The 12,833-nt window shown below is 40.1% G+C and overlaps 1 protein-coding gene across 2 annotated transcripts in view; it reads left to right on the top strand.

The window, feature by feature from the left end:
- The window catches only part of pcdh11 (protocadherin 11), a 115,187-nt gene that overhangs the window by 9,578 nt on the left and 92,776 nt on the right, over positions 1 to 12,833 (top strand). The window contains exons 3-4 of one of the 2 annotated variants that reach the window (XM_026357224.1): positions 3,312 to 5,819; positions 10,377 to 10,480. In XM_026357224.1, the coding sequence (XP_026213009.1) occupies positions 3,312 to 5,819; positions 10,377 to 10,460 (2,592 nt within the window). In that variant the 3' untranslated portion in view covers positions 10,461 to 10,480. Of the gene's footprint in view, positions 1 to 3,311; positions 5,820 to 10,376; positions 10,481 to 12,833 lie in introns of those variants that run through there. The other variant, XM_026357222.1, reaches the window with a different exon arrangement.

Raw genomic sequence — 12,833 nt, 5'->3', positions numbered from 1 at the left:
ATAAACTGGATGATGAAGTGGCTGTCTGCATTTCGTTTGGGCAATCTGGATGGATCTTGAACCTAACCTCTTGTCACCTACCTGAGGTACTTCGCAATCCACTTGGCTGCTGCCTGTCAATCTGAAATATGCCTAAGATTTTTGAGTGGATGGAGTGCTCTTTTTTGCTGGCACGCTAAGTCTGAGCTTGAATAATTTATTCCTAAACTGATTCCAACTTTGCATTTGAAGATGCAAAATGTATTCAAGCTCAATTCCTGAGTAGCAAGAAAATGTTGATTAATGCATTGCATGCCGCCTATAGGCAGTGAATAGGATTATTGGGTAGAGAGCTCACTGTCAAGCATTTCCAGTTTTCATTAGTATTCTATTTTGACACATTATCCTCTTCTAGGGGCTGACAAAACTAGACAAACAATTCCCAGCTTCTTTTGTCTTAATTATATGCATGAGCTCATGACCAGTGGCAAGACTGGATGAGGTATGGTGAGAAAGAAAGGGAGGGAATGAGAGAGAGACACAGAGAGAGTGAGTTTCTATCAGCATTATAAAGAGGTGCTATAGTATGTGATGAATAGCCCTCCCCAGTTAGCCCCATCTATGGGCATCACCGTGACTGGAGTTCTCCTGATATATTCACAGCCCAATCTCAGTCTCCTCTGAGTTTTAATAAGGTCATCAACTTGACTGAAAGATGCATCCACAGATAATCTGAGGCACTGGTTCAGAGTCATCCTTCCCCCATCAGCCACCTTTGCTTCTGTCAGTGTCCCACAGTCATTTTCATTCAAATTAGCTAACCCTGATTAGATTGTGTACTGCACATATCACATATATAAAGTGCCACAATCTCTATCTGATCACCGAACCTGTGGCCCTGTAATGTGGAGGGAATAGTGAGTCATCAAAGTTCAAGAAGACTGTACCTTTGCAGTATATGTGTGCTGCAAGAGTGAGGCTTTGTATAATGTGCACGTTTAAAGAACTTTATCCTTCTTACTCAGCCTTACAGTAGGGTTTCCAGTGAATGATTCATGCTAGTATTTGGCCTTTTCATAGCCTTCCCCAGATCTTATCACAATCCACCAGACTAATTCTGCATTCAGGAGGATGCACAGCCTGAGAGATAGCTCTCTTCAACTTATTGAAATGCGCTGAGTGCTGTCTTGTCAGTTGTAAAATTGTGTGAAACCAAGACAAAAGCATAGAGGAAATGCTGGCTCATAAATCATTGTGCAGCATTCCCTTTGACACATCCTAACTCTACATCCTACTATTAACATCAGGCTTTGCCAAATATTAATGTGCACATACTCATCTGTGAACTATTCAAACAACTGAGGATTGAGGAGCTCTGTGTGGATGAAGTAGTACTTAGCAATAGAGCCCACAAAGTGTTGTCTTGGACATTTTAGCTCTGAAAGAAATTGTTCTGCAACGTGCATAGATTAAGCACAAGTCATCCATAAAGCATTTCTCTACATTTCCATAAATTTTTTAATATACAATGTCTGCTTATCCCTATATGACTTTTCCTTGCCAAAAGGATCACAAAATAAGGTCTGAAGAATCACTGCTGCTGTGTTGGCTGTTTTAAGTAGTTCTGTCAATCACTGACATGTTGACAACATTTCCTCTGCAAGCAATTTTTCAGAGTACACAATAATTTACATGCTGCAGCTGCACGTTTACTTGTGTCGGCTACAAGAGCATGTTGGCACAAGGTCGGTTCTACATTTCGAAACCTACTGAGGACTCTCACAGCTCACTATTTGGTTGGAATACTCCCTCCTTGAATGAGGAGAATGTATATATCTTAATCTCATTTGATAGCTGTGCCTAGACAGAGTAATCTCTTCCAACATTATGTGCAGCATGAAGCTTATCTCTTTAAAGAGGATGCTTTTTCTTGTTTTACCATGAAACTGCTTCTGACTGAAAGAGCTTCAAAGGGCTTCTTTGTTTCATAATGTGCATGCAGCTCATTCATGGGCTTGATCTTGCTCTTATTTCCTCCCCCTACTCTTTCTCTCCTTCTCTGTCACTTGTGTCTCTCTCCCTCTCTTCTTTCTCTTCCTTCCTCTCTTCTAATTTGAAAATGTGCATGGATCCATACCATACTCCATTTGAAATTGTAGATATTAGTGCGAGTTTTTTGGGTGGAAGGCAATTACTCGTAACAGCTAGTGCCAGTTCCCCTGGCTTCTCATGGGGATTACTTATACATTTGTTTTCATTTTCCTCCGGCTTTACTTTCGCCTAGATTTAGACATTTTAAAGCAAAACGCCTTTCAAATATGCATGATTTTCACTCCTCTTTCCTTAATCTATGGTGATTTGGTCTTGCAATATATTTAAATGAGTTTGTTGAGAGTTTATTGGTATGTCTGTATTTCCATTCCCATTATAAGTTGAAAAGCTGCCTGCTTCATTCTAACTTCACACAAGATAGTAAGGTACAGTTAAATCCCATTTTAGTGAAGGCAGAATGAATCTGAGTCTAAAGAGGCAAATTAATCATTTCAAGAATTAGTTGCTACAAGGATGGATGGATTTACTACAACTATTGGCCACATTTGCGATTTACATTTGTTATTTTTCTGGTACATGTATCGAATAATGACTGTCAAAAAGGAAGGACACTTTGAAACAAGCTGATGATTAGCGTGTCTGAAAATACTTTGGGTTTTCTGATTTTTAGAACAGCAGCTAGCTGCTTGTTTAAGAATGTCCTGGGCTGTTTAATTTGCTCTTGACATTCATCACTGCCTAAAAGCCTGAACCTGAGAGGAGCTATAAATGAACCCGAGTAACCTCAATGGGCTGTTTAGCTTTCTAAGACAACCGCAGAATCTACACTATTAGAACAACAAAAGATTAATCAAGTGCCATGTCTTCATACTTTCTTTTGTTATCGCCAAAGTGAAAATGTGTTTTTATGCATCTTATCAATCAATCATGCCTAAATCTATAGAGCTGGCTATAGAATTTGCACTTATGACTCTCTCTGTCCTTAGGCTCTCCACTAACATATGGAGAAAGACAAAACTGTCTTATAAATAACTCAAAAATAGTTACAGAAATTACAAACTCATCTTCTCAACTTTAGGAAGAGCAAAAGATTCAAAATTCAAAAACCTTTATTAATCCTAGAGAGAGATGATGATGTGGGAACATTGATGTGATGATGATGTGGGAACATTTCATAATGTATTTAATAAAAAAAGCTTTGTTGGTACGGTTTTGACATTTAAGTCTTATGGGAATAAACTGAATAAAACTTAACTGAAAATATTATCTTGTCTTTGCAGAGTGTCAGCGAGTTTGGCTTAGACATCATTGAGACTCCTGAAGGTGACAAGTGGCCGCAGCTTATTGTTCAGCAGAACCTGGATCGCGAACAGAAAGACACCTTTGTCATGAAGATAAAGGTCGAGGATGGTGGCAGTCCTCCTAAGTCCAGCACTGCCATTCTCCAAGTCACCATTTCTGATGTCAATGACAATCGTCCTGTCTTCAAGGACAGCGAGCTAGAGGTCACAGTACCAGAGAATGCCCCCATGGGGACGTCAGTTGCTCAGCTTCATGCTACAGACGCAGACCTGGGATTGAATGCACAGATCCATTTCGCCTTCAGCAACCAGATCTCTGCCTCAACCAAACGTCACTTTGCCATCGACAGCTCTACGGGACTGATCACTGTGAAACAACCACTGGATAGGGAGGTAACTCCCGTTCATAAACTCATCGTCCTTGCCAGCGATGGCAGCTCCACTCCCTCCAGAGCCACGGTGATTGTTAATGTAACAGACGTTAATGACAATGTTCCCTCCATAGACACTCGTTACATTATCAACCTGGTTAATGGGACTGTTCTTCTGTCTGAGAATGCACCTCTCAACACCAAAATAGCCCTAATTACTGTTACTGACAAGGATGCAGATCTTTATGGCAAAGTAGCTTGCTACACTGACCATGATGTTCCTTTCCGGTTGAAGCCTGTCTTTAATGATCAGTTCTTACTAGAGACAGCTGCCCCTCTAGATTATGAGACGACTCGAGAATATGCAATTAAGATAGTGGCTTCGGATAGGGGGATGCCTCCTTTGAACACTTCAGCTATGGTTTTAATTAAAATCAAGGATGAGAATGACAATGCACCCATCTTCCCCCAGCCAGAAATCCAACTTTCCATACCGGAGAACAATGACCCCTCTACACAGTTAATAAAACTCAGTGCCACTGATTCAGACAGTGGACATAATGCTGAGATTATTTATACACTCGGCCCTGATGCACCTGACGGGTTTAACATAGACAGACGGTCAGGAATCCTCTCTGTTGGCAAACGACTGGACAGAGAAAAGCAGGAGAGGTACTCATTCACTGTCATAGCGAGGGACAATGGCTCCACATCCCTGCAGAGCAATGTCACTGTCAGGCTAATCGTCCAGGACCTTAATGACAACAGCCCAGCTTTCACACACCCTGAGTACAACTTCTATGTGCCTGAAAACCTGCCTCTCTATGGAACTGTGGGCTTAATTACAGTGACAGACGCAGATGCTGGAGATAATGCTGTCATAACCCTGTCTATATTGAATGGGAAAGATAATTTCATCATCGACCCCCAAACTGGTGTGATCAAACCCAATATAACCTTTGACAGGGAACAACAAAGCTCTTACACGTTTATGGTCAAGGCAGTTGATGGAGGACAACCTCCAAGCTCCTCCTATGCCAAGGTTACTATCAATGTAGTCGATGTAAACGACAATCGTCCGGTGTTCGTCATCCCATCTTCGAATTACTCATATGACCTAGTGCGAACCACCACCACCCCTGGTGCTGTGGTCACCAGAGTGTTTGCCATTGACAATGACACAGGTATGAACGCTGAGCTGCAGTACAGTATTATCAGCAACATCATCATCACATCTAGGGTCTCCCCTCGAGGCCTCTTTGCCATCGACAAAACCACGGGTAACATAACACTGCAGGAGAAAATAGTGGCAGCTGATCAGGGCCTGCATAGGCTTGTAGTCAAGGTCAAAGATCTAGGCCAGCCTGAATCATTACATGCTATTGCGCTTATTCACTTGTTTGTCAATGACACTGTGTCAAATGCTACCTTTATCCAAGAGCAGTTGCGAAAAAGCATGGAAACACCGTTGGACCGTAACATAGGGGACAGTGAGGTAACACCTCAAACCAACGGATATGTGATTGTTGTCATAGCTATCATAGCAGGAACCATGACTGTCATCTTGGTGATATTTGTGACCGCCTTGGTGCGCTGCCGGCAGACACCCAGACATAAAGTTGTACAGAAGGGCAAACAGAGTGGTGAGTGGGTGTCACCTAACCAAGAGAACCGTCAGATCAAGAAGAAGAAGAAGAGAAAGAAGCGATCCCCCAAGAGCCTTCTCCTGAACTTTGTTACCATAGATGAATCCAAGCCTGATGACCCCACCCATGAACATGTTAATGGTACACTGGATCTCCCTGTGGAGCTGGAGGAGCAAACCATGGGGAAGTACAACTGGGCCACAACGCCCACCACCTTCAAACCTGACAGCCCAGATTTAGCCAAGCATTACAAGTCTGCATCCCCTCAGCCAACATTTCAAATCAAACCGGAGACTCCAGTGGCCCCAAAGAAACACCATGTGATCCAGGAGCTCCCCTTGGACAACACATTCGTGGTGGGCTGTGACTCACTCTCCAAGTGCTCATCAACTAGCTCCGACCCGTACAGTGTCTCAGAGTGCAGCTGTCAGGGGGGATTCAAGACTGCGGGGCAAATCACCACCCGACAGGTAATTCATGACTTCCTTTTTAAACCCAACCACACTAGTCCCCACTCACATTCCCACTCTTGCTGTCCCATCGTAGATGATATCAAAGGGGGAAGGTGGCAGCATGGAGCCAGAGGGTATTCCCACACAGACCATGACCATGTTTACATGAATGTCATTTGCACTGAAAAATTATTGTGCTCAAGACTTGCAACCAAATGAATAATTTGTTGTAATTAATACAGCAAACCTTTCAGCATTATTAATTCATGTATTCACCCTCCTTCATGAGCAACCATGATTGCATAATCATTAAAAAAAAAAAAAATGCACTGTTTAATTTCATATTCAAAAACTTGAGTAATAACTAGCGATTTTAAACTTAAGTGTGAGTGGTTGGTGGCAGTGTAGCTGGATTTAGAAGGTGCCTTGATAGGCTGCGATGACTAATTTGAGGTCAAGGGTAAATGAAGCAATGTACTAATATAGTGGACTAACATGTTTAAACAAGCCAAGCAAAAAATAACTCTGACATTCAGAATGACATGGGCTTCTCCCTTTTTCAAGTATTCATTTTGGTAAAAAGATGGAGGGTAGTAACACAAAACAAAAAAAGTGCTCTTAACATGTTAAAACAGCTTGATAAATAATCCTTCTTTTTGTGGATTCTGTCCTAAAATATTAAGTGCTGTCTTAACTGTGCCAGTGAGGCTTTGTGGGAGAGAAGCTCATTTGAATCCCAAGGTACAGCAAAGGGCTTATGATTCCCTAAGAGATATGTGCCAAATGCAAAGTGCCCCAATAAATAAAAGCTGGCGAGGGAAATAAATGTAAATCAGAGGTAAGGAGAGGTGGCCTTGCTCGGTGCTGACAGCCAGAGCAGAGTGCTGTGGGGAAGACTGAGTACTTCTTTGGGCAGAGGAGGGGGTCACAAGGATCAAGGTGACGCAGAGCCTTGAGACCAATATACTTAAACACCAAGGGAGCAGTAGTCCATAAAAAAGCCTGCCTGGCCGGCATTGCATTTAGCCTATAAATGCTCTACTTTAATGACCCCAATTATTGTTATAAACGGCCTACTGTATGTAGATACACATTCTTTACTTTATTTAAATTAGCTCACATGAGAAAAGGTGTAGTGACATCCGAATGTTTGCCACTGTCATATGTAGTTTGTATAGAATTATATTTTTTCTCAGTGTAGTTTGAGACAACACAGAAGAAGGCCATCATCATATACCTACAGTCTATGACATAGTTCAAACAGAACAACCAGAACAATGGAATTAATCAAGGTTCAAGGAAGTGTATTCATACTGATATGTGTTGTTGCCATATATTTCACTCAGTGTCGACCATTCATTTGATTTTATTGGCTTTATCAACCATTTTCTTACCATTTTTTTATCTTTTTGTTTCTTATAGAGTTTTTCAGGGTTTGGTTGTCGCTTGGTTGCACCGGCTTTCATTTTCGTTACTGTTTTGATCATGATTATCACAACTGCCATTCATCCAATTCTGGGTCAATTTCATGATATTGCATCAATAATTGATTTTGTTTGATGAGGTGCTTGCTTTTGTTTGTGTCTAGCCTCATGTTGCACACAGTTTTCAAGCCTTGGTTCATTTCTGCATTTTTGCTCTCAGTACACTTTTCTGTGACATCTGGAAAGCATTCAAATTACTCATGGCATAGTTTTGGTAAATGACTGTTGATCCCATGAAGTGTTGTGCTTAGGATAATTTATAAAGGCACCTACACAGAGTTGGTAGTCATTCACTTCATCCACCTTTTATTTGAAGCCCTGGTTAAAAGATGTGCTCTGCCATGGTACATTATACATAAGCCTACTACATGCCCTTGGTACCAAAGATTTAATTCATAATGTGTTTATATGACATACTGATGAGTTGTCAGAATGATTTTCCCCTCTTACTGGCAGTGACTGCCCTGAAATATGCAGAATTATTCAGTCTGTGTTCTACTAATTCTGAATTATTATCTGTCATGAATTTTATGCATCAAGCATCTAAATTGATTTCCGATTATGTAGCTGATCAGAGTGGAGTATTTTTGGGCAAATAATTAAAATTCAGAGACTATATGATTAGAAACGTTCTTATGTTTCACTATAACAGGCTATATTTGTATGTGATTATTTCCTAGGTATATAATTTCTCATAGAGCAGCCGGATTTAAAGTGTAGAATATTTTCATATTTTGATATCACATACTCACAGCATTTGAATAATGTAAAAAAAAGTTATGCTCATTCCTTCTACTCACCAAGCACATCTTCAGTGATGTTAAGCTGATAATACGTTAAAATGCTTCTGTCTCCTTGAGCAATTGACAAGTGATGCCTCCCACTTTAGACATTAGATTTCCCACTAGTTTTAAGTGTGATTATTTAAAGCCTGTGACATGAAAAAAATAGTATGAAGCTTTGCCTGATGAGAGCTGGTGGCTTCAAAGGTTAATTAAATGCACTAAAGGGTTAATCACTCGTAATACAGTATGATTAAAATCACTGTAATTAGGTTTCGAATAAGGCTGATAAGAAAGAAGAAAAAAGGCAGACATCATTTAAGATTATCACTGATGCCACATACAGTACTATCCTTTTCAGGATCCTAAGTGATGTGACAATAGTTGACCAGCCATCCTGTTTGTTGAGGCCCTCTTAAAATCTCGTCCCTGCTTGATTTTATCTTGTGCTTCCTTAAAGAGAATCTATTTTCAAAGTCTAAAGAACACTTAAAAGCGGCACTTCTTCAAAAAGCATTGCTTTTATCTAAAGAGGCAAAAAAAAAAAAAAAAAAAAGAGAATAGCTGAGTACTCTAGACTTTTTTTGAGACCAATTCAAGTGTCATTGTTTAAACAAAAGCTGTATTTGGTCTGTCAGTACTGGCTATTCAGTCTCTCTTGAGCCTAAACCTAATACCTGAAGTCCAAAAGCAAAGATCATAGGCAGGTTGTCGTGTTCTCCGTTTTGTTCATCAAAGTGACAGACAGTGCTTTAGTGCTTTTTACAGTGATATGTCATTGTTCTACATCCTCCCACACAACTGAAGTACCCTAAAATAAAGCAAAGACAAAAACGCCACCCGTGGAATAACAATGGGGAGAACACACAGGAGGAGATGATTATGGTTGAAGGTCACCAAAATGTTTTCAGGGACTTTACAGATGTAGCTGCTAAAGAGTAAAGCTTGTAATAATACTTCAGAGACCACAGATTTGTGCCACCATATGGCTTCATTATACAGTGATAGCTGTATTTGTAAATGCAAACCTCCTCCCTACCCTCCCGTCTCCTCTCAGTTCTTACGCATCTCATCATTTTCTTTTAACCCCGTACCCCATGATATTAGAGGTCAATCTGCCTCCAGTGATGAGGAGCACTTGTGAGAGTATGTGCTTTAGCGGAGGCAGATCAAATGAGTACCACCCTGCCTGAGTGATCTCAGACATCACCATGAATATGCAGGGAATAAAAAGGTTAATACATTCTTTTGTTTGGCCCATAATTCAGGGGCCCATAGAGCACATAGGGTCTCTGCTTAACGAAGCAAACCTCCGATGACTCAATATTGGAGGAAACGCTGTTAGTGTATTTGTAGCATGGCATTCGCATACATTACAGTTTGATTAAATACCCCGTAGACCATAGATGTTGTTTTTTTGTTTTTTTTTACCTCATAATGGAAGTTATAATATTAACTTCATAAAAAAAGATCATAATATAAATGTGCTGGAAACTGAGGGCAGCAGGGAGCTAAACTTTTGCATATCATAATTTATTTGTGTGGGTGAAAGTATGGGCCTTTCACACCAGCCACCCATGTTCTGATGACAAAGTGCTTGTGCTGACTCAGTGGGTGCATAGCCAAGGGTAGAAGTTACAAGTTTAAAAGGCTAACTAGGCTTGTTAATCAAATCTAAGGCCAGTATTAAATACCAGAGCCTGATTATGGCTTTCTTATTGCTGTGTTGTGTGTATGTTTTTTGTTTGTTCCAGTTTTTATTTCTGTTGAGTCATTGCATCCGAAATCACTATGCCTTGCTAATGTAAGCACGGTCATGTCAGACTCGCCCTGATTCAGATATTAGCGGACATGTTGTTAACTTTCTGAGGAACAGCAAAATGTCATATTCTGTACATATCAGAGGACCTACTGGCAAGGGTCCCAAAGAAAGAGTGGGCCTAAATTGATCCAAATGGCTTTTTTGAGGGGGAATGAAGAGTGCTGCACTAGTGTGGTGGAAGACAAAAACGAAAAACAAAAAAACAAATTGGGAGTGATAATTGGAAAAGATTGCATGCTCTGATAAGTACAGGAAAATGCACAAACTTGTGACACCTGTAGCATTCTTCAAGGAAACCTGACAAGATAATGACATGATTGCCAGCCGTACCTTGAAGAATGCTTATTTTTTATCTTCTACACTCTCTTCAAAGATTTTTTTTATTCAGCGTAGCCTGGCACTGATAAGGCTACAGCTTAGGCTGCTCAGAGCTCGATGATATTGTAACTACAATCTCCCTATATCTGTCTGTCTCTCTATATTTCAGGAGACGGCACTGAAACCACCACACTATGGCACACTCTGTGGCACAGGTACAGCTCGCTCCCACAGGATTAAAATCAATCTCTAGCTCCTACTACCTAAAGAGAGAAAAAGAGAGAAAAGAGAGAAAGAGAGAGAGAGAGAGGGGGCAGAGGGAGGAGAGAAGGAAGGCGAGAACTGAAGAGGTGAAACAAGTACTTTACTGTCTCTACAGCCTCAAACCGCACCTCTTCATACAATCGAGAGAGAAAGATGAACTTGGATCGGGTGGGGAAGGGGAGAGGGGTGGTGGTGGTGATGGTGGTGGGGGGGGGTCTCCGAAAAAGAGACACTTCATGTTGCCTGCCTGAAACTTTGACAAAGCTCCTCCTGTGAATCTGTTGGAAGTTTGATATGCTTTATTGAGTCCTATGCTATTACTTACTTGTGTCAGTGCGGATAATACTGTACTGTATGCCCTGAACCCTCCTCGACAAACGTCCCACTCCAGCACCCACTCTGTAAAATAGGTGTCAAATACAGTCAGTAGATCTGTAAAGTATGTTTATATGTATGTATGTATATCTATCACAGAGTTCATGGTGTTTATATTTATTGATTCCTTTTATCTGCCTTGTTTTAAAACTGCCTGGTGGCCATTTTATTTTCATACTTTTTAATTTTTGTATCATTTGCCATATTTTTATCTGGGCTTGCTCATGGAACTAAAGACTTATAATGTATTTATGCTGCAAGGTCTACAACTCGTAGGCTTACTGTACATTAGTACTGAGCCCACATCAGAGTTTACGTTTTCTGTCAACTTTCGCCTCTTTCTATCCCACTTTTGATGCCACTGACAATATTTTTAGTGATTGTGGCTAATATCACAGAAATATGCATGGCCCCCACAATACAGCCACATTTGTAGTGCTTTTCAACTGTGCTACCGATCGCCATGCTGTTATTACACTGGGAGGAATGGTAGGACAAGTTTAATACTTTGAGCTAAGCCACAATCACAAGGGACTAACTGCTGGGGTTATAATCAAAAGCTGTTTATGTAGGGCAGATTTGAAGAGCACTAAGCCTAACCTTTTGTGTGCCGCTTTCAATTCCTAAGTTGGAACTGATTTAACCTGTGAGATCCATATTAATATGATTCCAGATGGTTAAAAACAGAAAAAATAATAATCCTCAGGCAGTGTTTAATATGAGTTGTTGGGCTTAAGCAAAAAAAAAAAAAAAAAAAAGACTTGACTTTGTGCGCTTATTTACACGGACAAAATAAAATTTCTGATGAGAAGAACATTGAACACCAAAAGGAAAAGGTAATCCAGGCTTCTGTTTAAAAACAGCAATAAGTTAAGATTTGACAGAAAAGAAAACACTATGGTGCACTTTCTACTTCTTAGGCCTTTTGTTCGGAGCATCATTTTGCCTGTACTATTTCTATACCTATAGAATCATTATGGTGCACTATGTCCTGACTAGAATAATTTCTACAGTAGACACCGGTAAATAGCTTGATGGGTTAGCAGCATTGTTGTTCAATAGTCCTGTTAATTGGTAAAGACTGCTTTGATAGGTAACGCCTAAAAGGCTCCTACACCACATACATATAACCATAGAATTAGAGTCATTCAAATGGACATAGCCTGTGTAGTCATTTGGAAATGTCCAGATGGACTGGACCAGAGGCTGTTTCATCTCTTGTGAGTTACTACATATAATTAAACGAAATTACTACACTGACCGGAAGCCTTTTGGATTCTGTTCCAGTCTTAATACGTCATGGTCCTGCAGACTATGTCTATTTCAAAGCTTTTAATTTTATGTGTGTTGCCTCTTTTTGAGGCAGGTTGTTATTATTGAAGGAGGTATATTCATGTAATTATGGTATCAAATGTATTCACTACTGCGTAGGAGCCACAGTGTGAAATATACATAGCATTGTAGCACTGTGTAATGATTAGATTTGCCTGATCTTTGGGGAAAAGAAAAAAAAAACTCATATATGAAGAGAGCTTTCATCGTTGTAAGGGAGACAGACAACCTCACTTTTAATTAATGTAAAGTACAATATGCACCTTACATGATCTTTGTAATTGACTTTGATTTGCCAGTGTGGAGAAAACTGTAAATGTTTTGTTTATGTATGTGTGCGCTTCTGAGATTTATTAAAGTCTTTTGCATTGTATTGGCTATTTTGATGACTCCTCATTCATTGTACTGCACACTTTACCGTATCTGCTTGGCAATAACAGTCAGACTAAAATGAGGCAGAATACATATTGTAGAATGATGGTTTTTTTTTTTTTGTTTTTTTTTTTTTTTTTGTAGTAACCAATAGCGTGTACCTGCAGGATAGGTGAAACAGACTATGGCCTGCACAAGCATGTGTGACTCTGTTACTTTGGACACTGTTAATTGGCTCCTTTAAGCCATACATTTTGCACCAATATAGCTCATAAATAGAAAG

The sequence above is a fragment of the Anabas testudineus genome, chromosome 10 (assembly GCF_900324465.2).
Source record: "Anabas testudineus chromosome 10, fAnaTes1.2, whole genome shotgun sequence".
In the NCBI taxonomy this organism is placed as follows: domain Eukaryota; kingdom Metazoa; phylum Chordata; class Actinopteri; order Anabantiformes; family Anabantidae; genus Anabas; species Anabas testudineus.
The sequence above is the reverse complement of the archived record's forward strand: the minus strand, read 5'-3'. Positions and strand labels throughout refer to the sequence as shown.